At 39.9% G+C, this 26,095-nt stretch overlaps 1 protein-coding gene across 1 annotated transcript in view; it reads right to left on the bottom strand.

The window, feature by feature from the left end:
• csmd3b (CUB and Sushi multiple domains 3b) overlaps positions 1-26,095 on the bottom strand; it is a 416,246-nt gene that overhangs the window by 17,458 nt on the left and 372,693 nt on the right. The window contains exons 51-63 of the mRNA XM_080862956.1: positions 23,791-23,979; positions 21,333-21,518; positions 20,971-21,165; positions 20,107-20,280; positions 16,636-16,809; positions 10,030-10,203; positions 9,056-9,241; positions 8,558-8,731; positions 4,381-4,563; positions 4,056-4,232; positions 2,222-2,401; positions 666-839; positions 327-500 (exon numbers count right to left, since the gene is read on the bottom strand). Coding sequence (XP_080719082.1) covers positions 327-500; positions 666-839; positions 2,222-2,401; positions 4,056-4,232; positions 4,381-4,563; positions 8,558-8,731; positions 9,056-9,241; positions 10,030-10,203; positions 16,636-16,809; positions 20,107-20,280; positions 20,971-21,165; positions 21,333-21,518; positions 23,791-23,979 — 2,340 coding nt within the window. The remainder of the gene's footprint in view (positions 1-326; positions 501-665; positions 840-2,221; positions 2,402-4,055; positions 4,233-4,380; positions 4,564-8,557; positions 8,732-9,055; positions 9,242-10,029; positions 10,204-16,635; positions 16,810-20,106; positions 20,281-20,970; positions 21,166-21,332; positions 21,519-23,790; positions 23,980-26,095) is intronic.

Consider the following 26,095-nt stretch of genomic DNA (forward strand, 5'->3'; position numbering starts at 1 on the left):
GACTTCTCACTACTGAAAATACTGTTTGTTTTTGGCTAGAGAGCTGCCTTGTTAGAGCAGGAGGAGGTAGCACAGATGACGGCCGCTCTCTCGCTGTGAAATCTATCAAATGCTCTCTTCTCATGTGCACACAATTGGATGTCACACAGACTCTGTATGAGGAAGCTGGGAGGTTAAAGACTGAACGGACCTTCTACAGCTCTGCCGAGTGATGTGTAGAAAAGTTCAGAGCACCACGTCTTCTCATGAGCTAATGTCTTCCTAATTACCATTTTTCAATGAGCTGAATGTTTTGTATGGTTGTCAAGTGAATACGAATGGATTACCGATACAGCGCGGCTGCGTTCCACTCCAGGTGCCATCGCTTTCACAAAGTCTAGTTGCTGTGCCGACCAGTATGAGAGGCGGAGCACAGCTGAAGGACACTTCTGATTGATAGATGAAACTTCGTCCCTCTCTGAAACCACCTACTGGAGTCCCCGGGTCACCACAAAATTTGGCTGCAAACACGGAGACAAACACACAAAGTCCCATTTCAATTGTGGTGCTAGAAATGGTGAATGTGCTCAATTTTATGGAAGTTCAAGGACAAAAGTAGATTTTGCTCCATTTGTGATGGGTGTAATTGATGTGTCCTTACAACCAAAGTTCAATGTGATGCTTACGTAAGCACTGCGGGAGCATGCCGCTCCAGGTGCCATTGGCGACACAGGTCAGAACAGCTGGAAATGAGAGCTCATATCCAGGTGAACAACTATAGCTCACGCTGCTGCCCCATTCAAAGTCACTGCCCTGCAGTACCCCATTACTGATGGCAGGTGGAGCCGAGCAGGTCACAGCTGGGGGAAAAAGAGGGGGAAGGGTTGGGAAAGAGAGTGAAGCGGGAAAAGTGTTGTTTAGAACAGCTGCAGTTGATGCTCTTTTTTAGTTTACATGACTGCACTGTAAAATCACGTGAGAAAATAAGACTTAAGGTTTTAGTAGTCGATTAACCACTGATTTAAAAATAAGTTTATGGTTTTAGTAAAAAGTGAACATAAACATCTTCTTATCTTGGACTTCCCAGACTTTCAGTTACATCCAGTAACTGCTTACATTCAATTCAGTTTAAATGTATCATGTGAGACTTGTGTACATTAACAGCTGTATTAGAGGTGACAGTGATGTGACTGCTTGCATTTGTTATTTCTTTTCCTAGAGGCATTAACTACAAACTTAGCAGAATCTGCTGTCAATACAGAGAAAACTGGGGTTAGACATAGTTTAAGGTGTACTTGGAGCTCACTTAAAGTAGGATTTTTCTGTAGCAGAACCTCCTCTCTATAGCAATATTGTTTGATTGTTTTATGGCATACAAAAAAAACACAATCTTCTACAAATGCCCCAAAATAGCTATGTTCAAGAAACATTGTTTAAATCCCTATTCATCCAAGCCTGACCACAGGTCTATGGTACTATCATCAAATGATAAAACAGTCATACTGTTGAGTACTGGTGAGTGATTGTCTGATAACCACTGTTTGCTACACTGTAATCTGTATGTAAGTCTATTCTGTGACTGGTTGGCAAGTGGTTGCTGACAGTCACTAACATGAAATTAGTATATGGTGCTGCACTGCAAACATCCCTGTTTCTTCTTTGCGTAAAACTTTTTACAGCTTCACTACGACTTGATGAGTGGAACTTATCTAAGTTTAACTACAGCTTTGTTTGACAGTAAAATAGATCTAACAGCGGGTATACAGTAAAGCACAACTTTTGCATCTGTCCACTGCTATTAAACAAACATATGTCGTATAATGATGAACAAATCTGTTGGATTTAAATAAGAATAAAAATATAAATAAAAATAAAAACAACATAAAGATGTATTTAACTGCATCAGTGTGTTCACTCTAAGGTTTATAGTTATATGCAGAGCACTGCAACTACCTACAACATTACTGCAAAGCACAAATAAAGGGACCACCAAACAATTTTTATATACTTTAGCCTTTATAGCAATGCCAATGCTAGCTAGCGAGCTAGCTTTATGTGTTGATATTATTAGGTTCTGCATGTGTGTTTTTGTTTGCCAGAACAGAGCTAATAGGATGTTTAGTAATGGGAGTATCTGAAGTGGAACAGAGCAATTTAAAGGGTCTGTTTTGCTACTGTGTAATAGCAGTATAAGTACTGTTTAAGGGTTGAACAGAGTTAAGAGTTTGAATGTATAATTTACCTGTACATAGTGGCATATTTCCATTCCAAGTCCCATTTTGTGTGCACATCCTCACAGGCGACCCATCCTCCTCCATTCTATATCCCGGTTGGCACTGGAATGAAACATTCTGACCAATGGTGAAGTCTTCTCCATAGCGAAGCCCATTAGCTGGCACGCCAGGGTCGCCACAGTTTATCACTATGGAGACGGACAAGTGGGGTTAAAGTGGACAACATGAGATAGAGATCAAAATTACTTTATAGGTCATACTATGGCACAAGGTAAATTTAATTTTGTTTCTATTCATTAATCTAGACTCTATCCATATAGGTAATTTAATAATAAAAAGTGAAAGAAAGAGGACACCAAAGGTGACAGATGTAGTAAACTAACAGATAAAGAAAGAGGAAAGGTAAGTTAGGGTGCAAAGAAGGTGAAGTGTGAAAAATATTCAGGCCCTAAAGTACAGATCAGATTAAATCTAGATGAAAATATCAGAAAATGATACCTCAGGAATCTTAGTTTTAAAACTGCTATATTAGAGTAGAAGGAAAACATTAAGTAATTATCTCCAATAAAGCTTCTTCTCTTGAAAGTGGTGAGTTTGCAGTCGATAGCAAATTCCTGATCAGACTGTGTGATCTCATCACATTTCTGTGTGGGTTTCACTTCTCATGAATGAAACAACAATGATATTAAAAATGGCCGAGGTTGTCCTGGGACTCTTTTAAGGAGCATTAGGATTCCCCAGACTGTACTTTTTAGGCACTGTCCTTCATAGTCTAATAGGCAGCTTAAATGCTTCTAAACCCACCCCAGATAGTGTCATGCCTGTTAATAGATGTGGAGTAGTCTACTGTAAAAGCCATTTCCTTTAAATCAGGTATTCTTATATACTTTTTCAATCTGGGAACCGATATCGAAGAATTTATAGCATTTCTGATTTAAGCTATTTTTTCATGCTACTGCATATCTGGATACTGGAAAGCATTAATATAATCTGGGAATTCTCTGTGATGTCCTATTATCAAGAAGTACTTTTGGACACAGTATATAGATATATGTTAGAGGCATTTTCTTTTAATACATTATTGTTTTTTGCTATTTTTTGAGTCATTTTTTACATTTCAGCAAAATACTGTCTTTCCTTTGGCAAATTAACTCAGTGGCTTTTTTGTTGAATCTTCAACATTTTAGAGTAAAACAGTCAATTTCTTAGACGTTACTTACCACCGTTGGGTGGAACCACTTGACATAACTTTTTAAAGTAAACCTCCAAAGCATTTTTTGGAGTGCACAGTATTTAATTGAAATAAGACAAATTATTCAAATAAACTTAAAAAAAACAACTTATCTGTTAAGTAAATTCCACTTGCTCAACTATGACTTTGCTTATATCTCATATGGTAACAGAAGGTTACGTTTTATGGCTATTTACGCTTGGAGACTTTTCCCACAGATTCAATAAGCAAAATTAACTCAAGTAAACGATGATCAAGGTTATATAAGTCACTCTGTTGTCTGCAATAAAAATATAAAGATTTGAGGCTTATTTCTTTACTCCTATACTGTGGCATCATAATTTAAAAGAGGACATAAAACAGCGTCGCCTGTGCTTTCTAATCTCACACCCAGAATTTGGTGATATTTATTGGTTGCAAACTTTCATGGTATTACAAGAGATTTAATACACCAATTACATATATAGAGTGTAATTATTGCATACAGTTGAAAACTCTTCAAAGTCACCTCATGATTGCATGGACAAAATATTGAAAATACACCAACAAATGTACTAGACAGTACTTATATATGTATCAACCTATTGGTCAAATCAAAGCAGATAACTTACTAGTACAGTTGGGCTGTGTGCCTGACCAGGTACCATTGGCTTGACACTGCCTGGTGGTGGGACCAGTGAGCAGATAGCCATCCATGCACGAGTAGATGACAGAGTGAGAAAATGTTGTTCCATCCAAACGAAATACTTTGCCGTTACTGGGAGTGCCAGGGTTACCACACTGAACAGCTGCAGGACAGAGAAATGGAAAAGACCTCAGCAAGTGTCACCTCTAAGACAGTGGAAACACTGAAACACGTGTGGGTTCATAATAATTGAATAATTGACAAGGTACCATTTCAGGATAGATTTAAATCAATTAGAAATATCCCCGTACGTTTACAAAAGGGTTGCGTGCCTGACCAGGTCCCGTTCGGGAAACACATCCTCTCTGAAGAACCTATAAGTTCATATCCCTCTGAGCAGGAAAAGTAGACCTTAGAACGGATCCTGAAATCTGTTTGTTCTCTTGAACCATGAGAGGGAATGCCAGGGTCCCCACACGAACCAGTAGTGTCACCTACATGGAAACAAAAAAGGATACAGACTTAGGTCCCTCACAGGTTTCTTACTGGTTTGTACCGAATTAAGGATTACACTTAAAGATGCTAATCCTTGAGTCAGTACACACTGTCTGTATAATGAGCTGTGTTTCAAAAATGACTCCAACTTATCAAAGCAAAGAAATGGAGAAATAAACAACTTTGGTTCATTATTTGTAGGGTGAGGAAAACAAAACTGCAAACCGGACAAAGGATTTTAAAAGAAACATCTAATGGCTGCTTCTAAATATCATACAGATTGTGCATATGCATGTGTGTGCATGTGTGCTGATGAGTAAATAGGCAGCGGTGCATGTGTTTGTCTTTGTGAGTGTGTGCGAGAGATCCTAGCTCTGTCCTTCTAGAGCTGCCTGGTCAGCAAATTGTGTCTGACAAGCAGAGCACACTCCTGGGAACACACACTTTCACACACAAAAAAGCTCACATCATCACACAAATACCAAGGCCTGGACTAATATATTTCTGCTCAAACATTTCAGATCAGTACTGCCTATTTTGTTAACGGTCTAAAAATTGCACCGGATTATGTGTGAGTGTGAATAATATCATAACTTGATTCATGTTTGTTAGATTTGGATTGCTAATTATGTTTTCAATTTGTTGCCTCCATTCACATTTATTGTTGACAATTAATTCAAAGTGTACAAGTATCTGCTTGCGTTTTTGTGTTTTTGACTCATACTTCTGAAAAAAATAACCTTAATTCACATTGGCTCTGTTTGTATTATAGTACAAATATCTAGAGGCTTGCTGCTAAATTGAGCTTACGCGTAGCAGAGACACAACATTTAATGATATAACATCTTTTGTAATGCCTTAGGATTTTAAACTCGGTTTCTCAGATGTAAATAAATAATATTCTACTCAATAAGTCTCTCTTATTTGCCTCAGAAACTTGAAAAAATAGCAGGTAAGAATGTAAAAACAGGAGGGAAAGAGCATATGTAGATGCTCTTACACATCTATATAAACTTACCCTACTAACCTGAACAAATGAAACCAAAAAAGATTTAAATAAAATTCATCTTTTTATAATCTTTAACCCTTTAAACTCTAACCTAATTTACCCTTTAAACCCGGGGTAGGCAACTCCAGGCCTCCTGCAGGTTTTAGATGTGTCTTTGATCCAACACATCTGATTTAAATGGATAAATTACCTCCTCAACATGTCTTGAAGGTCTCCAGAGGCCTGGTAATGAACTAATCATTTGATTCAGGTATGTTGACACAGGGTGATATCTAAAACCTGCAGGACAACGGCCCTTGAGGTCTGGAGTTCCCCACCCCTGCTTTAAAGGGTTAAGAAGAGAATTTCCAGGTGGAGCCAAGCAGTTGAAGGCTTCCATTTGGTAGCCTCGAGATCTCATCTCTGCTGTTGCAGATGTTGTGGTTCTCTTGGCTTCATCAGATGGTAGGTCACGTTGGAAGGGTTCGCAGGTAAGTGTAAAGCAGCTGGAGAACTAGCACCTCGAAGTCTGAGACCACGGTTCACAGCTGGAAAAATGGTTGCTTGCACACTCAAGGTCTTGTTCACAAGTCAGGGAAGCAGGAGATTGAAACGGGCCACATGTGCAGTCATGTGGATGCTATACTGGTCAGTTGTGGTTTACCAGTCAATCTACATCCCCTCCCTGACCTATCGTACCAAGCTCTGGATAGTGAGCAAAAGAATGAGACTGCGGATACAATTGGGCAAAAGAAGCGTTTAGATATAGGGTGAAAGGTTCAGTCGTTCTGGGGGGACTTGGAGTAGAGCTGCTATTCCTCCACATCAAAAAGTGTGGTTCATTCATCTGACTCTTGGGTGAGATATTGTCCTACTGGGAGGAATGCTCAGGGTTAGACTCAGGACATGGTGGATAGATTATTACTCTTGGCTAGTTTGGGAATCCTAGGTGTTCCCCTGGAGGAGTTGCCTACGGAGAAGGAGGTCTGGTCCCCTGTGACCTGGCCCTGCATAATTGGCAGAAGCTGGATGGATGAATTGTTGGATGGATGGATGAAGGTACTTAGTTTGCCAGTAAGCACAGATTAAGGAATAGCTCAACATTTTGGAAAATGCATTTTTTTGCTTTGCACTCTTCTTTACAGCTTTCAGCTAATACCTTAGCATTAGGACTCCGGATACACAGGATAAACATTGGCCTGGCTCTGGCCAAATGTAATGAAATCCATCCAACGCTTTGAAAGAGGAATTAATACAGCATTTCATTTGTTTAATGTGAAAAAGGATTTAAGAGTAAAAGTGACTATTTGTGACCTACTGAAGTGGCACACTCAGTGTCCTGTGAAATCACACCTTTCTTTTACTTGAGGTTTTTGTTCGGATCAAGCAAACAGTAGAGGGCATAGAGTTTTTTAGGTTTTGGAGGTTAGAGGCTTGTTTAACCTTTGAAGGGAGAAAAGCTGTTTCACCAGCCTTCCCAGTTATAGCTTCATTTTTAATGGACAAACCTGTGAGTGGTTTAAAAAATCTCGTGTAGCTCTCAGCATGACAGGATGTAAGTGTAAAAATCCTAAGATGTTCAGGTATTGCTTAAAGCTTCTGCAGATGGTAGACAACTACAGTTTGGCTCAGTTATGAAACCCAAGTCATGTTCAATTATACAAATTCAGCCAACTCTGAACTGTTAATAAATAAATTCCAAACAGGCTGAAACTCTCCCTGGCATGCTGATTATTAGAATACCATAGGCTGATTGAATACTTTTGTTAGAAACTGTGGCATAACAACTTGTTATTTTCAGCATGGCAAAAGCCAAGGTCTTTCATTTCATAGGCCTAATAAATAAATATTCAAGATAAGTGGCAAGGTCGGCTTGTGAATTGAATTTGCAAATCTAAGATCTTTGAGAGCCAAGTCTCAAGTAGCTCTACGCTCACAGCCTGAAAATATCATCAAATATCACAAACAGCATCACTTCATATATGCGTCTCATCAGCTATCATCAGGCAGAATAACAGAACAAGCTGTGCTGCTGTTGGACTGAACTCTCATGTCTGCAGATCTTTGGTATGGACCTGCCAGGTGAAAACATGAATCACCGCTTCTTAAACTATTACCCTGCCTCACTCCCCAAGTCTCCCTGGGCAATTGCTGTAAATAACAATGTATTCTTAGTCAACTCGTCTGGAATGCATTTTCACTCAGTTTGTTATATAAGCGGCAGCTGGGAGCCTCTCAGTCTGGAGAGCCACAATCATGCCCCCAGCAGGCCAACTGAGTGTCACATAACTTAGATGGTTTGTTTACACATGAGGGAAGGTAAGGAGGCTTTCTGTCTGGAGAGATGGTCTAGCCCAGTGAGTAGTGAGATATGCATATACAGCAAATACAGCAGAGACTGAAAGCTTGTGTAAAGCACTTTACAGAACAATGAGTGTTGCAGCTACACTCCACAACATTGTAATAAAATCCACTCACTGTAGAAAAGGAAACACAGCTAATACTTGAGAAAATGCAAAACTACAAATTAGCTGAAATATTTCAGTATTTGAACATGTACTTTAAGAACCTACTTACTTTACTACACTGTATCGATCATATCATAGAATCCCTCATAAAAGCAGGTTAAACATTTCTGAAACACAGTGAAACTGGCTCATGGTTAGTTGACCAGAAGAGAAATGCACATGGTTAAGAGTCCACGACTGAGGTGACTGTAAGTGTGGGGTAAAGTTAATCTCCGGAGCCCTTTTAACAGACAGATACTGATATACTCTCTTTTCTAGTGCCAAGTCTTCCTTCCATATGTTCACCCATCCCTTCCATTATCCCTGACTGAAAGGTTCAGGAAAGTGTCTGCTGGATATAAAAGCATGAAGCTCTCCGCACTTCAGTCTGCATGTTTAGACGTTTCGATTTTCATCTACAACTGCTATCTATATATTCGTCTTTCTGATAGGGTGGACGTTAAAGTCTGTGTATTCAACAGAGGTTAAAATGGTTACCAGAGCAGAATGGCATGGGGGCACTCCACATCCCATTGAGCTGACAAGTCCGGGATGATTCTCCTTTCAGCTGTCTTCCGCCCAGACAAGAATACCGAACCGTTGAACCAAATGTAAACTTATCTCCGCTCAGCACACCGTTTGGGGGAGAGCCGGGATGACCACAGTCTACGACTAGAGAGCCACAGAGGAGAGAAATGAAGAAAACAATGGATGACTCGTTTTGACTCAGCAAAGCTCTGTGAGAGGAGGTGCAGCTACTTCTGTCAAGAACTAAGGACAGATTAAAAATATATGCAAGGATTAAGGATTAAAAAGCTGACATGACACTGCTTGCTAGGCTTTAAGGGAATCTTAAGAGTAACATATAAAAAGAAACAAAATGAAAAAGGAACAAAATGAAAAAAAAATGCAAGAATCATTTCAATAAATTCCAAACCCAGTCTTGCTAAAATACTGTCTTTCCAAAGATTGTGAGGAAGAGAGAACGATACTAACCTATGCATTCAGGTAGCGGTTTGTCCCATTGTCCAGTAGGTTGACAGGTCAGTACAGGTGATCCAAACAGGTAATACCCAGGATTGCAGTCATAGAAAACCACTGTGCCAAAGGTAAAGTTGCCATGCTCTATTTTGCTCTGCCGGATTGAGTTGGCTGGGATACCTGGATCAGAGCAGTTGACCACTATACACAGGGACACACGCAGAGACACACAAGCACAAACAGACACAGAGACAGAAAAGCATGTGTTATTTGGCATGAACCAGAGAGGGCAATCTCTCTTCCCCCTCTTCATTTTCCCTATTTGGAAAGCGGTTTTGCAGAGTAGTATAAGGCAGACCAAGGAGGACATGGTGAAGAAGGAACAAAATATCAGACGTGGAGTTTAGGAGGGTTAATGCAGTAGATGCTAAGGGATGAAAGGGTGGTCAGGCAGGTTTGTCTGTAATGGATCCAGAACTCAAGCAGGGTTATGGCTTGTTATCAATGTGCTGCATTTTAATTTTACCCAATTCATTGGCACTTTATTCTGTAAACTGGGCAGAAGGCCGGTAGCTTGTGTACAAACTCGTGCGAGTGAAGCAATTTGAGTTGCTCTGACTGTTATTTGGACAATCAGGGTATGAGATTCATAGCTTACTGAAAAAAAGTTTTTATTTTTGAGACTGGAGCCATGAACAGGTTAGACATATGTTGAGCTCTAAATCTACCTCGAAACTTCATCGAAATTAAGGGAAAAAAGATGTATTTTTATCAAGAAATGTAAGTTTTCTGTTACGATGGTAATAATAGAGGAGATTAAGCTGAACAAAGTTAGAGGTAGAGTTGAGGTGGATACAAATGATGGGGATAAATGAGGATGGTTGCTACTGGAGAAGGCACTAACTGTAAATAAAGAAAGAGACTAAGGTGGTATTAAAGGTTGGGGATAAATAAGGTTAGGGGTGAATACACTTAACTTTTCTCCCCACCTTTACACGTTGGGGGTGGGTGGCTCCATTGGCGGTTAGCCTGGCACTGAGCACGTGCAGGCCCCTCCATTTCATAACCCCGATTACAAACAAAGCTGACCACATCGTTGAGATTGAAGCCGTTTCCCACCGTGCGGCCATATATGGGGCTTCCTGGATGGCCGCAGCTGATCGCTAAGGGAAAAAGTGTAAGACAAGAACACGTTTATTTGCACGCAGATTTGTTTCTACAGAGTGACACCATTCTGTTGTTTTTCATGTTGATGTGTAATCCCATGATAGGTTTTTTTCAATGAGATAATTAAATCCTTAAAAAAACATATGCTGAGATCTATGATTTGGTGTTATTTACTAAAATAGTTGAAATATTTAGTTTGTAGCAAGCAATTATTGAACAGAAGTAATCAGTGCATTTGCTTGGGACTGTCTTCACTCTTGATAAGCCACATTTAGTGTACTTACAGCTCTGCCAGTAACACCGATGACTGTTTTGTTAATTTTTCATCTTGTTAATTGAGTCATTGTATGCTATGAGAAAAGAAGGAGGCCAAGGACTAGTTAGTGTCAGAGCCACTGTCCACAATGAGATGACGGACATCAGCAAGATGGCCACAACCGACTGTATGCTTAGTGAATAGCTCAAGCAGCAGAAACCCAAGAAAGAGGAGGAAGGAGAAGAACCATCATGGAAGGACAGGCCCTGCATGGTATGTACCACAGGCAGATAGAGGAAGTGGCTGACATCTAGAAATTACACCAGTTTAGACAAAGCTGAACTGAAAGACAGCACAGAGGCACTAATTATGGCTGCACAGGAACATGCTGTAAGTTCAAGATCCATAGAGGCTGGGGTCTACCACACCAGGTAAGACCCCAGGTGCAGGCTGTGTAAAGACGCCCCTGAGACAATCTTGCACATAACAGCAGGGTGCAAGATGCTAGCAGGCAGGGCATACATGGAACACCATAACCAAGCAGCCGGCATAGTTTATAGCAACATCTGTGCTGAGTATGGCCTGGAAGTCCTTAAGTCAAAATGGGAGATGCCCCCCTAGGGTGACTGAGCTAATTTCCTGTGGGACTTCCAGATACAGCCAGATAAACTGGTGATGGCTAACCAACCAGACTTTGTAGTGATGGAAAGGCAGAGGAAGACGGCCGTAGTGACAGACGTAGTGATACTGAATGACAGCAACATCAGTAAGTAGGAACACCAAAAGCTGGAGAAGTACCAAAGGCTCAGAGAAGAGCTCGAGAAGATGTGGAGAGTGAAGGCACCAGTGGTCCCAGTGGTAATCGAAGCACTAGGTGCAGTGACTCCCAATCCCAATCCTGGGCCATTTGACCTCAGTACATCACATGATAGAATGGGGCTAGGTTTCACAATGGGTTCACCCGAAACCTTGGCTGATTATGACCCACACCCGTTTTCACACCTTGGCTCGTGTGATTAGGTAGAGGATCAATAGGGAGTCCATGACACTCTTGGGGACACTCCCATAGGGCTTAAAATCTGGGACTCTCCACCAGTTGCTCTTAGAACTGAAAAAGCTTCTCGGATGAGAGATGAAAAGTCTTCAAGGAAACTTAAAGAAGTCCAGATGCTTTTCTTTCCAAGCTCCTTAGACTCTCTTAGGCAAACTTTCATCACTTTTTCAGAATGAGATCATTGCCCTTCTGAAAATTGAAGCTGTTGCTAACAGACTCTTTTCATATGATACTGGGTGGTGGATCAAAATTTGTTTTTACATTGTTCATAATTACATCAGTTTTGACAAGTTCTCAAACATCACTGAATAAAATACAGCCCCAAACCATGATATAGCCTCAACCATGGTTTACAGATAGCCGTAGATACTGTTGTGATTTTCCTGACCTACTCCATAAATACTGATGACGATTTAAACAAAAGTTTAAAATTTCTTTCTTCTCCTTTTAACAAACAGCTACCCCACCCCCACCCCACCTGCCCAAAATCACCAACTGTCATCCAAAAATCATCAGACATAATGACAGGACTGAAAATGAGAAACTGAAAAAGAGAAACTTTGAAAGACTTTCACAAAGCCCGGAGCACTTTTGCTCTAGACCACTTAAAAAGCTGAAAGAAACTCTGGCGCCTAGGAGATATGAGGAGTGGCTCAAGACCTCTGCACTTGTAGCTTATACAATACATCCCAATTGTAGCTTACCCACTAATGTCATTCACATACATAACTTTATACTGCAAAACCATTTCGTACCACTTGTGTGTCATTCTCTTACTAAATTGCAAAAATCCAATCATGTAAAATGTACTTTTAGACATCAAAGCTACAGAAAGATATAATCTAAACCAGACATGAAGATCAGAAGATTTGTATTTCTGGCTCGAAAACCACATCAAGTGCAGATTTGGGCCAAATATGTATGCCTTTCCTACAGTCATTCATAAATATTTATGAAAATGTCAGATGACTGAGAAGGCAAAGCTGGGATCCTAATTTAGGGTCATTATTTTGGAGATATTAGGTCTCACCATCTTCTGTGTCAGAACTGAGTGTGCACTGTTTGCAATCGTGCATCATAATTGTTCTTCTTGTTTCATCCACTGAGCCTTCTCGGCGTTCATGTGATGTTTGCGTAAACAGGCACTTTAGTGTTACTGCCAGTCACTCTCTTATCTACCTCGCAAACTACAAACCTTTAAATTATTTGGAGAGGAGAGGAGTCTAACCAATGTAAAAGAAAAGGAGTTGGTGGTAAAACACGGTGAAGGAGAAAGTCAGGGAACAGAGAGTAAGAGGACACTAAAGGATGAGAAGACAACAGGGAGAAAGAACAGCTAAGGTGAGGAGAGCAGAGCAGAGCAGAAATAATGAAGACAAGAGTTGACGAGAGAGGCAGGAGGCAAAGCACTTGATCAGGAAGAATCAGAAGTTTGTTTGCATGCCTAAGATACAAATTTATCTGACACCATCAGCATGCCCTGCAGCTACACACACACACACACACACACACACACACACACACACACACACACACACACACACACACACACACACACACACACACACACACACACACACACACACCATAGTCTCATTACCATTCTGTGTTTGTGTCTCTAAACAAGAGCCTCTCATCTCCATAATTACAGTATAATTTGGCTGTAAAATGATTTCCCTCAATAACTCCTGCATGAATAACCTCAATAAAAACAGCATAGCACTCCGAGATATGCAGAATGATACAGACACTATCTGGACCACATAGACACAGATGAACGCAAAGAAAAGCATATAATAAAGGCCCTATTTTGTACATTGTTTGTTGTTTTATGAGTAATAATGAAAAACAAATGCTCCGTCTACTCTCGAATCATCAACACTGTGACACCACCTCCGTTTTGTAAAGACTGTCTTAATTTAGGGAACAAATGGGCTGCCTCTTTCAGGAAAAGGTGCCCTTAATTGGCTTCATCATCACCACCTCAAATGTGCCCTGTGTGATGCCTAAAAACCTTCACTATGCTCACAGCAAGTAACCAATTTTAGATTTTCACAGTAGCCTGGGCAAGTTAGGCCACTCTGTTTTATTCTTAAACCCAACTACTTATCTCATTTAAGGCATACTAGCATTTTTAACCCTCTGGCCCGATAAGATTTCTGGTGAGAAGCCACAGTTACTCAAGTCTACTCTGTGAATACTTCGAATGAGGATAGCTCTCAAACAATATTTATGTACTGGCTGTAGTAAAAATAAAAGTAAGAAAAAAGTCCCAAATATCTATATTTCTTTTTAAAATTTGATCTTACTGACAAAAACTAGTAGCGACGTTGGTGGTGCATTCGTACACAGTGTTAGAGGTAATGCCACTGCTGGTCATGATTACTGAAATATTCATTTTGCTTTTACGCCATCTTTAACTCAAACATGCATCTACTGTTTGAAACTACAGTACAGTTTCTTAACACTTAGAGTGTTAACTGTTAGCTGACAAATATACTGCTCAGATAAATTAAAAGAACACTTAGAAAACACATCAAATCTCAATGGGAAAAAAATAATGCTGGATATCTATACTGATATAGACTGGGTAATATCTGGGGGGGAAAGGATGCCACCTTGCTTGAAAGAAATGAAAATTATCAACCTACGAGGGGCTGAATTTAAAGACACCCCAAAAATTTAAGTCAAAAAATGATGTGAAGTTTATTAAAGCACCTACACTACAAACCCAGTGGTTTGTATGGGGCCCAAGTGCTTGAAGGCTTGCCCGACAATGTTGGGCCTCCTAATGAGATGATGGAAGGTGTCCTGGGGGATTTCCCCCGACATCAGCAGCGGGGCACCACTGAGCTCCTGGACAGTCTGAGGTACAACCTGGCACCTTCGGATGGACTGAAACATAATGTCCCAGAGATGTTGTGTTGAATTTAAGTAAGGCAAACATCCTCCAGGAACTGTTCACATAGTTCAAGAGGACATGCATTGTCGTGCACCAGGAGGAGCCTGAGACGCACTCCACCAGCACAGTGTGTCTAAGGATTTCATCCCGACACTTATACCCGATACCTGGCAGTCAGGAAAGATAAAGGTCTGTGCATCCTTTCATAGACATGCCTCCCCATAACTGACCCACAACCAAATAGCATAATGTTCTCGAGGGCTTCTCCACACCCTTTCATGTCTGTCATATATGCTCAGGGTGAACCTGCTCTCATCTGTGAAAAGCACAACGTGCCAGGGGTAACTGCTAACTGGGCTCCATGGTGCCGGGCCTTGAGCACAGGGCCCACTAGAGGACATCGTTCTCTCAGACCACCCTTATGAAGTCTGTTTCTGACTGTTTGGTCAGCGACATCCACACCATTCAGTGGCCTCCACCTGTAAAACTATTCCTTTTTTGGGGGTTGTCTCATTGTTAACAAGCCCCTCTGCTACTTAACTGACCAGATCAATATCCCTGAAGTTTTACTGACTTCATTCTATATGCTGATTAAAAAATGTTCCTTTTATCTTTTTTTAGGATCTGAAGCTTTATAGAAAAAGACTCTCTCTGATAGTTGGGACAAAAGTGAGTTTAATCCTGTGCATAATGTTCTTCTTCATCTTTCCCACTGAACAAAACCTACAGTTGTTTTCAGCATTAAGGCTTCACTTAATGCTGAAAACCATATAGCCATACGTAGCCATGTCGCTACATGTCTGCTCTGCTGCTTTAAGGGCAAATTTAAAGAGCTTAAATTTGAGGTAATTGTGTTTCATCTGAAAACAAAGAAAAAGATCTCAAACTATATTTCAAAAAAGGAAAAGTCTGATTCGACCAAATTCCACTTACTTAAAATTTGAATGATTTACTTGGTGATCTGGATTTCGCCGTATTGGGATTGCTCCCACATCATCATAACTAATGTTAACTAATACTTCAGGTTAACTGCAACTCTTCAGCTTCCCTTTTATGCTGTCATAAGTTTGCAGCTCAGAAGAATAACACTGAAAAACTATGATGATGAGATATGTTTGCCTTCAGTGCTTTCTGAAAAAATTTTAAACAGATGGAGAATTTTGTTCATTTTGGGTGTTTTTAACCAGGAGTACTGACATTACCCCCAAACAGTGAAGTGTATGTAAGTAAGTTTATGTTTCATATCTAATTCTTATAAGATCTGTATGACAAAAATCCAAAATTGGGTTGTCTGAGTATAAAATTCCACATGGTGATCCGGCTGTTAGCACTGTTGCCTCACAACAAGAGAGTCCTGAGTCTGAATACACCATGTGGTCAGGGTCTTTCTGTGCAGAAATGCATGTTCTCCCAATGTCTGCGTAGGTACAAGCAGTGGGGTTAAGATAGGTGTGAATCTGAGTGCAAATGGTTGTCTGGACTGGAAACCTCTCCAGGGTACAGTAGGTACAATTATAATAATGAAAAGGAGATCATCATGATATAAAATTATGTCATCAGTAGTTTTTACTTTCACATGGGACACATCCCCATAAAAATCCCGTGTTTGCTTCCCTTTTGGACTACCTTGCCTGACTTCTTAAAACCAGTCTTTTCCAGTCAGTTTCACTGAATCGCTAAGGTATGACATCAAAATTCAGCAGTTGCACTGATGACCCAAGAAAAATATCAATCATAATCTAGAAACAGATAGATCATTCATCACATTTACCAAGACAATTTGCATGTTTTTCTTTGGCGTTCTACTGCAACACCTTACAAATGTTGTCTCACATAGAAGATCTTAATTTGTCAAACATGAGGCCTTTTTCATTGGTATGCCTCCAAAGTGATTTCTAAGATGTATGATATTGATTCTTCAACTCCACAGGCAAGCAAAACATCCAAAATTTAAATGAACTGCTGAGCTCTTTATCAAACCCTTCCTCCAAATTGCCTCTATTTGACTTTATTTTTTTTTTGTTATCTGTAGTAGCAAACAGCCAAATTCGTCATAATTTTCCTGATCATGCCTCGGTGCTAAAAAAAAAGGTTTTTATAAGGAGTTAAAGTAATAACCACGGTAACCACTATAGACGTTAGTGGTTACCGTGGTGTATTGTGTGACAAATACGTGTCAGAATCTTTTTCAGAGGTGAGCTCATGTGTTTTCTTACGTATGCAGATGGGTAGCTGTCCAGACCACTGGTTGTCTTGGAGACAGATACGGACTGATGAGCCTATTAGTCGGAACCCAGGGAGACACTGATAAACGACCGTATCACGGTAACCAAAGTTTTCCCCGATAACCTGGCCGTTCACAATGCCTTCTGGGATTCCACAGTGACCAGCTGCAAGAGAGAGATTGTGGGAGGGGTCAGACTGCACACACTAAAACAACTTCATTCATTTGCACTTTTAGTATCTAAAATTTGATTCCTGGTTGTCAACATTTCCACAAATGTGTCTTTTGTCTTTTATTGCATTGTATTTACTTATTGTTGTTGTGAGCAGGTGCTATAGTGGGTGGCTGTTCGGCAGATATTCAGATAGTTAAAAATTTAATATACCCGTTTTATTTCATCCATAAAATGTCTCTTGGGGTTATATAACAGCTTGGCTTAAGGGCTTGCACACCGAATCAGTTTCATTGTGTGATTCTAAGCAAACACAGCAAATTGGATCAGTTTCTGCGCTATGATCAAGGCTCAGCTGCTCTGTTCCCACTTCAACATTTTCACAACTGTATTACTGCCCTTTCTAACACTTTCAGTGTTCAAATGAAGGCATCTTTGTGCTTTTAAACAATCAAACTTGGTAAAAACTTAACAAGCGACGTGTGGGGCCCTCTTTTCTCCTTGATCAGATTCATTCACGGAGGTCTGATTGATGCACGGAGCTACCCCAAAATGCTTTAAAAGGCGTTCCACAAAGTTAAAAGAGAATGTGTATTTTCTGCTCTCAGGGATTTTGAATTGAGTATTGATTTTGTTCTTTACAGTAGATAAAACCTGCACCGTGTCCCTGGTGTCAGCAAATGCCAACGATTTAAACACAGCCAGGGAAGTGGAACAGAGGAGAAATGAACGGGCTGCCTGATAATAACTTGCCATTTCAAATTCTGTTTGAGGTGTAGATTACAGAGGTTAAAGGGCACTATTCAAGCGGGTTACACGTTTTACTTTCCTGACTATGTTGCTGAAAACTGTGTGTTGGCAAATAGGAAATCAGTTTAAATTTACAAACAAAATTACAAAGTTAGAGCAGACAGAAATCATTTCATTTCAAGTAATGTATCACACAACAACACACCTAAAAAAGAAAGCAGCTTAAATGTGGGTTTTTTGGTGTGTGTGTGTGTGTGTGTGTGTGTGTGTGTGTGTGTGTGTGTGTGTGTGTGTGTGTGTGTGGGGGGGGGGGGGGGGGGGGGGATTATGGGAAGGAAATAAAGTTCACATTTTTTGCTTTTTAGCCTTAACTACTAAAAATGGCATAAATAACTACAGTTGTGCATTTTTAATTTGCAAAATATGCACAGTGAAGGCAAATCAAGGCTAATAAGAAAAGTCATTGAAGGAAAATGCTGTTTATAGCACTTTTCAGGACTTGGTTTATTTATTTCTTGACAGAATCATGCCTCCTCATCAGTTTAGGTTAAGTTTCATTGAACCATTCCTTTATAAATTGCATCTCATATCCCCCCTCAGCCTGTGAAGTATTCTGGGAAGCGCTGCCTCTACTGAGGTTTCACGAAGAAGTGACAACATCGTGTGGTAACATCTGTTACCTCTGGCTGGCACGCTGACAGAAGAAAGCTGCGGGGTTGGCTTTTTTTCTCTGAATTATATAAAAAGAGAAAATTCAAAATGAATTTATAGTGAGTGCACAGCAGCAGCTTGCTCCTGATAGTTTTGCCTGTGTGGTGGACCAGGTCAGAGAGAAGCAGCTGTGCAGCCACACATGAGGCGGAAGGCACATACCTACAGTCGATACCTGCTCTCATTAGATTGACTTGAAAAATCACATCTTTGCAGCTCCGTCTCTACTGGAGGTGTTTCATTGTGTGTGCGAGTATGTATGTAGTGTATTCTGTAAGCCCAAGGCTGAATATTAGTGTCTAGATATACAGGGTGGGCCATTTATATGAATACACTGTAATAACATGGGAATGGTTGGTGATACTAAAGTCCTGTTTGTGGCACATTAGATATGTGAGGGGCAAACTCCTCAAGATGGGTGGTGACCATGGTGGCCATTTAGAAGTCGGCCATCTTGGATACAACTTTTGTTTTTCCAATAGGAAGAGGGCCATGTGACACATCAAACTTATTGGTAATGTCACAAAAAAAACAATGGTGTGCTTGGTTTCAACGTGACTTTATTCTTTCATGAGTTATTTACAAATTTCTCTTTATTCACAGCCATTGACATGTCGAAGAGGTTAACACGTGAGAAGCGGATCGAAATTGTGTTGATATCTGGTGAACGCAGTAACCGGGTCATTGCAGCAGATTTCAATGCAAGACACCCTACGAGACCACCCATCTCCCATGCTACAGTTAGCAAACTGCTTGCTAAGTTTTGTGAAACTGGTTCAGTGTTGGATTTGCCAAAATGTGGACGCAAGAAAACTGTCACTAATGAAGAACCATCAGTGGCTGTCCTAGCTTCATTCAGCAAGAGCCCACAGCGTAGCACTCGCCGCATGTCACTGGAGAGTGGCATTAGTCGAACATCCCTTCGGCGGATATTAGCTACTCACAAATGGCACCCTTACAAACTCCAGCTACTGCAGCATTTCAACGAGGATGACCCAGATTGGCACACAGAATTTGCAGAATGGGCAAAACAAAAATTGGAACAGGACCCTCAGTTCACGCAGAAGATTTTGTTCAGTGATGAGGCAAACTTTTATGTGAATGGTGAAGTTAACAAACAAAACCACCGCTATTGGTCTGACACTAACCCGCATTGGATGGATCCCTCCAAGACTGTTGGAACAACAAAAGTGATGGTTTGGTGTGGTATATGGGGTACAACCATAGTGGGTCCATTCTTCATCAATGGAAACCTCAAGGCCACTGGATATTTGAAATTGCTACATGATGATGTGTTTCCCTCTTTATGCACTGAAGCTGGCACGCTCCCTGAGTTTTTGTGCAGCACCTGAAACTACGGATACTGGATGCCTCTGCTGGCATTTCTCCTGCGGTGTTGCTATCAGTGTGTGAAGAGTGGGAGAAGAGGGTTGCATTGACAATCCAACACAATGGGCAGGACATTGAACACATTTTATAAGTGGTCAGAAACTTGTAAATAACTCATGAAAGAATAAAGTCACGTTGAAACCAAGCATACCATCGTTTTTCTTGTGACATTACCAATAAGTTTGATGTGTCACATGGCCCTCTTCCTATTGGAAAAACAAAAGTTGTATCCAAGATGGCCGACTTCTAAATGGCCACCACGGTCACCACCCATCTTGAGGAGTTTGCCCCCTCACATATGCTAATGTGCCACAAACAGGACTTTAATATCACCAACCATTCCCATGTTATTACGGTGTATCCATATAAATGGCCCACCCTGTACTATAATTTATATTATAGTATATCTTTCAGCACACTCCTGGAGCTGTTGGTACATACCTAAACATCGTGTTTCAGTTCCACTCCAAAGCCCAGATGACAGGCACTCTCTGACAGCTGACCCCACCAGCATGAAGCCAGCATCGCAGGTAAAAATGGCTGTAGCACCGAATGTTGTCTGAGTACCAATCTTCTTTCCATTGGGTGGGGATGGCAGCTCACCGCAGGAGATAACTGAAACACACGGTCAGGCACAAGCAATTTAAAAGCAGTTGTGTACCAGTTTAGCACCAAGTTAATTTGTGTAGCTGCTAGAGCTCATTGGCTTCAGTGAGAAATGCTACCAATGCTGGCAAGCTGTTTATCAGGTAAATTTGGTGCCAATAGTGTTTTTCTCTCTTTTTTTTTTTCCCTTTTCGTCCTCACACATCGAAAGGCCTGGCAAGGAAAATAATAGCAAATCTCAGAATGTCACAGAATTCTTTAAAGGAAAATGACATTGACTCAAAATGTCACAGAATCCCCACAGAAGAAATAATAGATCATATTCAGTTTAGAAATGTCACTGTGACTCTTCTGAGTTAGATAACAAATTCAAAGCATACAAGTTTTCTTTGTAAATAACCGTCGTCACATTAGTAGAAATAAGACATTAAAATATATTTTAAATCCATTTAAACTTTGTAAAACGGCTCTGTTCTTGGCAGAAATTTTGAACAAAATCGTCAAAACAAGTATGAATGTGAGTGAATGAATAGTGGTATTGTAAAGCGCTTTGGGTGCCTTGAAAAGCGCTATATAAATCCAATCCATTATTATTATTATTATTATACCTCTTCTTGTTTGAATTCAGGTGTTTTCAGACCCATTGCTACAGGTCAGTTTGTGAAATTTCTTCCCTCCTTGATTATCTTTGTCGCTTACCCTGACAGTGCGGCCTTTCATTCCTCCAGCTCCAAACTCCGTTGGATAAGCACTCGATGTGGGCGGGGCCTAGCCTGTAGTATCCCGGATCACAGGTGAACACAATACGTGTCTTGTATTCGTAGTGTGACCCATTGACAATCCTCCAGCGGCCATGCTCTAGAGAGAACGACCCGATGCTGGGACATACTACCACTGCAGAGTCAGACAGTATGAAGAGGAAAATAAACCATCATGAAATCTGAATGAAGAACACATATTTTCTGTCGGTTTGCTATACTCATATATGCTTACATTTGCGATGATACTCAGATTTGGCATTCATTTTGTTGATATTCTGCCGGTACGTGGGTGTTACTAACCAGAACATCGCGGCATCTTGTTGTGGTTGCTCCATGTTCCATCAGGCTGACAGATGGCTGACGTCAGTTCTTTACTGGAGAGTCTGTACCCATCGTTACAAAAATAGGAAACTCTTGTTCCGACGGAGTAGTCAGATGTTAAAACGCCACCGTTTATAGGAGCCTTGGGTACCCCGCATGAGACAGCTAAGGGAGGATGGATGCACACTTGTAAGATGACAACAAGCACACAGGCACAGAAAAACTCAAATGCACAGTTATGCCTGTCATATAGGCAGGTTTGATGTCTACCTTTGAAATGTTTATTCGGAATCAAAAACCAGCAAATGTTTTGTATATCTGTAAATCAGCTCCAAGATGTACTTTTATTAAGTTATTAAAGTAAAAATAAAAAATAATAATCTAATTAATTTTCACCAAACATCCATCTTGCAGAACTTTCCATATCGTGGCTTTAAATACACCGTTTTGTAGAGCACTGTGACATTACTCAGATTCCACAATATGCTATACATCCTTCATTTGACTCTCTATTGATGGCAGCTTTGAGCTGTGCCTTCCAATTATTGTTTGAAGCATGATGATATTGTCTACAATATCGCTGGAAACAAAGATGGCACCAATTTTTAGATATGGTTTAGTAAATTCTGAGAATACAAACAAAAACGAGAGAAAAAGAAAGTAAAAAAAAAAAAAAATGATTAGCTGCAATTACAAGTTGTCTTCTACATGTATAGCTTATAGATGTAGAAGACAACTTTTTAAAAACATCTTTAAAAGGTTTCCCTTTTTATTAAATTAAAATGAAAAAAAAAAAACCCCCACTGCTATTATATTTACTTGGTCAGTCTATCAATCTCTAAATAACAACAAATTAAAGGGTTTGTGATTTTGTGTTGAGATGTGACACCTAAGCTATATCTGTTTATCCACGTCCATACAAAATTGGAAACTGTGCAAGTGCAATAGCTGTGTTTCAGTGTAATATGGGTATGGATTAGAGATGCCACGATACCACTTTTTTATGTCCGATACCGATATCATAAATTTTGATATCTGCCGATACCGATATGAATCCGATATAGTGTGTTTTAATCAATAAAACTGTTTTTTAAATATCTTGCTGCATTTTGTATAAGTTCATACTCAAGTTTAAATAAACAACAACACTAAAGCTATTCTGTTATACCTGTATGTAAAAAATACAAAAAATATTTCATAGTTCAGCAATACTGATCAATCTAATAAACTTAAACCTACTCCATCCCCCCTATTCTGGTATTTTAAAGAGTAGCAGAAATATTAAGCAACCTAACAAATAGGGTTGCAAACTCCCAGCAAAAAAAAAAAAAATAGGGAACCAACACCCACCTCATGATGCTTAATTGACATAATCAACTTTAATTTGATGCAGTGTGAAAAAAAAATGCACAGAAATAAATTATTTTTCAAGAATAATTAAATAGATTCAACATCTTTCTTCTACAGAATTGCAGACTGCACAGATGGTATCTTCCCAAAGGAAAAGGTACTATAGCTTACTAGGGTATATTAGACTTAACAGTTACTATATACAGTAATGGACTTCTATATATTTTACACAAGATTAAAACTGGGTGTAAGATTCAGATAATTATTTATTAAAAGCTAGACATTTTAAAATAAGAATAAGAAAGAAAAGTATGTCTTTGTGCCCCCTTTTTCCTGTTAATGCCCTATCGGCCCCCCTGGCTAAACTATGCTAGATCCGCCCCTGCACAGTTACCAGCTGTCAGCTACGTAGAAAAAGATCCTCGAGTAGAAAGTAATATTAAATAAATTCTAACAACAGCTTATCAAGCTTAAACGTGCTGCTGCTGTTCAGCCGCTGGTTTCCTCTTTCTGGTGCAAAGTGGACCAAAAACAAAGAAAAGAGATGGATTCCCGACAGAAAAGCCGATTAGCTGATCATTGATCAGTTTCACGATTGAAGTAGCAACAGGAGAGGGAGGGAGAGAGAAGAGGCACTCGCTCCATATATCGGTTGTTAACCTTAATATGGAAATGCTTTACAAACATTCAGAGATGAACTTTTACACTTGCTTTACTTCTCTGTTCTATCACGTGAGCACACTGCTCCAACGTGCTACGGTTATGAGCCGAGTTACGCCGTGTCGTAAGTTTTGTGAGGTGCTTTTTTGATATTTAATGGATCGAATTACATTTTTTATTTCTCTCCGATATCCGATCCAGTAATTTACGTCAGTATCAGATCGATACCGATACGTAATATCGGAACGGTCCATCTCTAGTATGGATCAGAGTCAAAACAAATAGTCTATTTCAGGATTTTTGCATTATTTTTGAGTATCCATTTCATTTCATTCAATGGAATTTACTAATGCTTTTATTCCAGATACTAAATTCTTCAGCACAGTTGTATCATATCTGCGCACTTTCCTCACAGAGACAAACACACCTTGGCACGCAGGTACAGGAGAATCCCACGCATGGTAGCCAAGTGATGTGCGGCGGCAGGTTGCTGTGGCGTTGCCTATGAGACGGTATCCACGGTCGCAAGCCCACCTCACCACGCTGTTAACGTGACCGCCGCTCTGTGAGGAGATGGAGCCGTGGAGCGGGGAGTCTGGGGTGGAGCAGTACAGAGCTGCAGTGGAAAAAAGCACATTTGAAAAACAAGGATTTGAAATTGCTACAGACCGGGAGGGTTACTGTCATCAACAAAGAAACTTGCACAATAAACACAAAAGAGGTAAAGCTCATTCAGTAGATAGTGCTGCACTATATCTGCATGCAGGTATGCACCATTATAAAGGTTAGCAGTAATAATAGATTCACTAGCAGAGATTCTCACATGTCTGCTATTATGAAATTACAAAGGTTGAGATAATTTCCTGAAACTTGTATTAATGTGAGTCACTACTTATTTATAATACAACAGGATGTCGAGCAAAAGAAGACTAATGGACTTTGATTTTTCCAAAATGATCATGTACAAGACGTGCTTTGTGATTTGAAGAGCTCGATGCTTTTCCTCAATGAGCCATGAATTAGAGAAAGGAGTCTAATTAAAGATATTGATGGTCATGTTCCTAACAGGTCTCATACCTTTCCAGGCGATCTTAAAAGAAAGTTTTTCACCCAATTAGGAGCCATGTGACAACTATATGAATGTCAATTATAATTACACATAGTCGCTCTTGGCAGAGCCCTCTCACTGAACAACCAGCGAGTGCAGTTACAACGGACATGAGACATTACTGGACACACCGCCCGCAAAGTCATTGATTGCTATAGGTAGCTTTATTAAATATTCTTAATAAAGGGAAACATTAATCCTCTACGACAGACAATAATGGCATCTGGAGGGACTCGTGCTGCAACTGCCAAAAACCTGTCAATTTTAAGTGGACCTATTAGGCTCATTCCCACCTCCACTTTCAGTAAGTATCTTTATATGATTCACACATCTTTTTATTTATATATATATATATATATATATATATATATATATATACACACACACACACACACACTATTCTTGGTCTTATTATATCAATATTACCCAGACCTTGGTCCACAGTGCATGGTCTGTAATTCTCCAAACTGGGCAAGAACCCCACAACAACATCTTAACTTGTCTTATGTATTAGTGATAAGCCTGTTTTGTCCCTCTAGTATGCTACTGCCCCAGTATCTGTGTGGTTGGGTTTTGAACCAAAATAGTCTGAGACCACTTAAGAGTTGTGAGGGTTTTTTGTTCACCCCTTTTTTCTTGGGGTAGAATCAGTGCCAGGGAAGTTTTGTACAGTTTTGTACAGTGATTTCTAAGTAAGCATGTCTGACACAGTTTATTTCTAAAAGCACTGAAAGTTTAATCAGCATATAGCAAAGCAGCCAGTTGACAATATCTCATCAGATGGTTCTTCCCCTGTGCTAGTTTTAAGATTGATGGCATTAAACTGCTGATTTTAATCTCACATGGATGTTTTTTATAATGACAATAATATGTTGAGAAAATTTTACTTTACTACCTGACAAGAGGACTAAATTTTCTCATTGTAATTAAAATTTCATCACATTATGTTTTCTCAAAGGAGGAAGTACACTCACCGTCATGCACTGGCTTGATTTTCCAAGTTAAAAACATAGCCGATGTTGAACCCCGGTATTAGTAGGCTTACAGCATATGTTTAACATTTCTTGCAGATGCTCACATTAATCACCGCCACCAAAGAAGGTTACCGAGTGTGAGCGCGTTTAGCTTTTTTTTCCTGTTATTTTTCTGCGCATAATTCATCATACAGTGCAGTGGTGTTTCAAAGGTTAAAGAAACAACCTCCTGGCTAGAGTATATGGAGTGAATAAGCAAACTAAACTGGTAAAATTGTCTCCTCCCCTTTAACTGTCAAAAATGTCCTTGAATAAGGCACTCAAGCCTCATTACCCAACAATCTAAAGCTACTCAGCAGGCCCAGGTGCGAGATTGCCTAAATGCAAAGCTTGCTGTAAAACAGCATCTGTGCTCATCAAGATGTCTTCACACAGATAAAACTTAAGAACTAACCTATAACGCATTTCAGTAAAGTGCTTTAGGAGGCAGACAGAAGTTTGCTAGAAACATATGTTAAAGATAGAGAAATAAGGTACAGCGAGATATTGTGATATTTTTTTTTCACGAACTTTCTTCCCATAAGCTCTCAAACTTTCACATCTTTAAATATTTATTGTGCAAATTAAATGGTACAAACAGCTCCTTCTGT

Source organism: Rhamphochromis sp. 'chilingali' (assembly GCF_963969265.1).
Source record: "Rhamphochromis sp. 'chilingali' genome assembly, chromosome: 17".
NCBI classification, from domain to species: Eukaryota; Metazoa; Chordata; class Actinopteri; order Cichliformes; family Cichlidae; genus Rhamphochromis; species Rhamphochromis sp. 'chilingali'.